General features: G+C 44.2%; 1 protein-coding gene across 1 annotated transcript; it reads left to right on the top strand.

The window, feature by feature from the left end:
* Positions 1-1,448: 1,448 nt before the first annotated feature.
* On the top strand, positions 1,449-2,392 carry LOC125513024 (protein DMP10-like). Its single transcript, XM_048678067.1, has one exon. The coding sequence runs from the start codon at positions 1,477-1,479 to the stop codon at positions 2,164-2,166; it is 690 nt and encodes a 229-aa protein (XP_048534024.1). The 5' UTR covers positions 1,449-1,476; the 3' UTR covers positions 2,167-2,392.
* The last annotated feature ends 238 nt before the right edge of the window (positions 2,393-2,630 follow it).

The raw sequence follows: 2,630 nt of genomic DNA, 5'->3' as shown, positions 1-2,630 counted from the left end.
GCAATGGCCTCAAACACCTCTTTCTCCGTAAATGGGGCGGTCAGAATATCATTCTGATCTGCCGCAAGTTGAGGGACATCCTCAACCCCGGACTCATCTAAGGATACAAAATTATCCTCCGGAGGTCCAAACGACTGCTTATAGTAATTAGTTATATAAACTTTAAGGTTCTCTTGTCCTAGAATCGCCCCCTCATCTTGCTCAAGCTGAAATATCCTCTTCTTTCGGTGATTGCCATTTGCAATAATATAAAAGAATTGAGTGTTGTCATCCCCTTGGGTGATTTTGCGAACTTTAGCTCGCAATGCCCACTTCAATTCCTCTTCTCGAAGGAGTTCTTTCAGTCTCAACTCCGCCTCCGCTTTAGTTTCCAGCTCTCTGGTATCTAAAATAGTGGATTCAGCTTTTATATCGAGGGATTGAATAAGTAGAAGGAGCCTTTCCTTCTCAGCCTTATAAATCCCATGCGTATGCTTTGCCCATCCACGAAGGGTATGAAAACATCACAGCCTCCTGCGATATCAATTATCACAGCCCTCCATTCCCTTGTTTGCTTTACGATCGACGTTGTTATTTTGAAAAGATAATCATGAGCTATAAATCTAGCTTGCCTCAAGAGGTCTCTCCCATTTTGCGAAACAACACTTCTTTCATCTACCCCACCATATTTTACAATGATTAACATACTTGTATAAAATTAATTAGTACAGTAATTTAGGATAATAACTACGTAAATTAACTAGGATAAACAGCTAAATTTAGGATAACTATGCAAAAAAAATATACTGGGCGTTTTACACGTGTGTGCATCTATGTTTACTGGGTGTTTCTAGAGAAATTATATCCTTTTGTCAACTGCTACAGTTTTATAATCTTCATGGGACAGTGCCTCCTCACTTCCAAAATAAATGGCCTCTTTTGTTCAGTTATGCTTTCAGCAATAATAACTTTGTTGGTATTTATTTTATGTGGGATGTAGCTTGGAACGGGGTAGAGCATCAGGAGGATTTTTTTTTTTTTGAAACGGAGATCAGGAGGAAATTAATAACGTGAGTAAAAAGTGGAGTACTTGCGTAAAAGCTGATGACTAGCTACGACTTGTTCTCCTTCCTCGCCTTCCTGGAAGAAGACTTGCATAGCATACATCACCAATTAAATTCACGTGCTTTCTGTAAACTATATACTCCATGTCAGACGAGTTGGTTATAAGTTAACTACAACTTACACTAATTAACCATTCACCAAAACTAGCTAGAGAGCTGGGACCAGGTACATGCAATCGTGTAGTGTAGAGCCCTTCAGCATGCATGCAGCAATACCAAGTAAAGACTAGTCAACGCGCCAACACCAACTTAAATTTGAACTTTGGAATCATTCAGCGATACGTGCCTCTATATAAACTTCAACGTGTCGATCCGTTTGGAGCATTCCAACTTTCAGAGCTAGCACACACATCAAGCACACAGTAGGCGTACAATGGCATCTTCTTCTTCGTCATCGCCCACGGTGATCCAGATACATCCACTGACCAACGAGGACGACGGTAAGATAACAGCCGCCGGCACAGCAGCGCCAACACCTGCCACGGGGCCTGCACCGGCCACGGTCATGTCGAGCGTCTCGAACCTAGCGCAGCTCCTGCCGACGGGCACGGTGCTGGCATACCAGGCACTGTCCCCGTCCTTCACCAACCACGGCAAGTGTGAGAGCTCCAACCAGTGGCTCACCGGGGCGCTGGTCGCCGTCCTCACCGTCTCGTGCCTCTTCTTTGCCTTCACCGACAGCGTTGTCGGTCGCCGCGATGGAAAGCTATACTATGGCTTCGCCACACTACGCGGCTTCAACGTGTTCAACTTCTCCAGCGAGGAAGAAAGGAACGAGTGGAACGATCTTGACCAGTTTCGGAGGCTCCGCCTCCGGCCGCTGGACTTCGTGCACGCCTTCTTCGCAGCGGTGGTTTTCCTCACGGTGGCGTTCAGCGACGTGGGGCTGCAGAACTGCTTCTTCCCGGACGCCAGCAGGAACACCGAGGAGCTGCTCAAGAACCTGCCCATGGGCATGGCGTTTCTCTCCAGTTTTGTGTTCATCATCTTCCCCACTAAAAGGAAGGGCATTGGGTTCACTGACAACGCTCCTCGTCAAAAGGTGGTCCATCCCTTAAATTAATTAAGACTGATTCTCGTAACTTGAAGTTGCCACTTGCCAGAGATTGATTGAAAAAAATTGAATCCTTCAGGAAATTCATACTCAATCGGATTTGACGACACCGCTCCTCGCAGGCGTAGAAGTTGCTTGACTGTATCATGTTGGAGAAAATCATGAAGTTTTTTTTAATTATATATGTTCAATGTGCGTGTGCCATGGTTCTTTTGTAAACAAGGAAATGTTTTCTGTCCAAAGCAAGTGTATAATTATGTAGGTGCCCTGCGTCCCAGCCTCCCAGGCTTATCAGAGCTCTCCATTCCCTTTGTTTGCTTTAAGCTCGATTTTTTTTATTTTATACAAAAAATCCTTAACTAAATCAAGTTTTTATCTAAAGTTCTCTCATATTTGGCGACCCATACCTTACACTTCTTTCTTATCTCGATTCTCAATTCATTTTACTGACTAAATACTTTATACTTGTATGA

Source organism: Triticum urartu, chromosome 6, assembly GCF_003073215.2.
Source record: "Triticum urartu cultivar G1812 chromosome 6, Tu2.1, whole genome shotgun sequence".
Taxonomy (NCBI): Eukaryota; Viridiplantae; Streptophyta; class Magnoliopsida; order Poales; family Poaceae; genus Triticum; species Triticum urartu.
The sequence above is the reverse complement of the archived record's forward strand: the minus strand, read 5'-3'. Positions and strand labels throughout refer to the sequence as shown.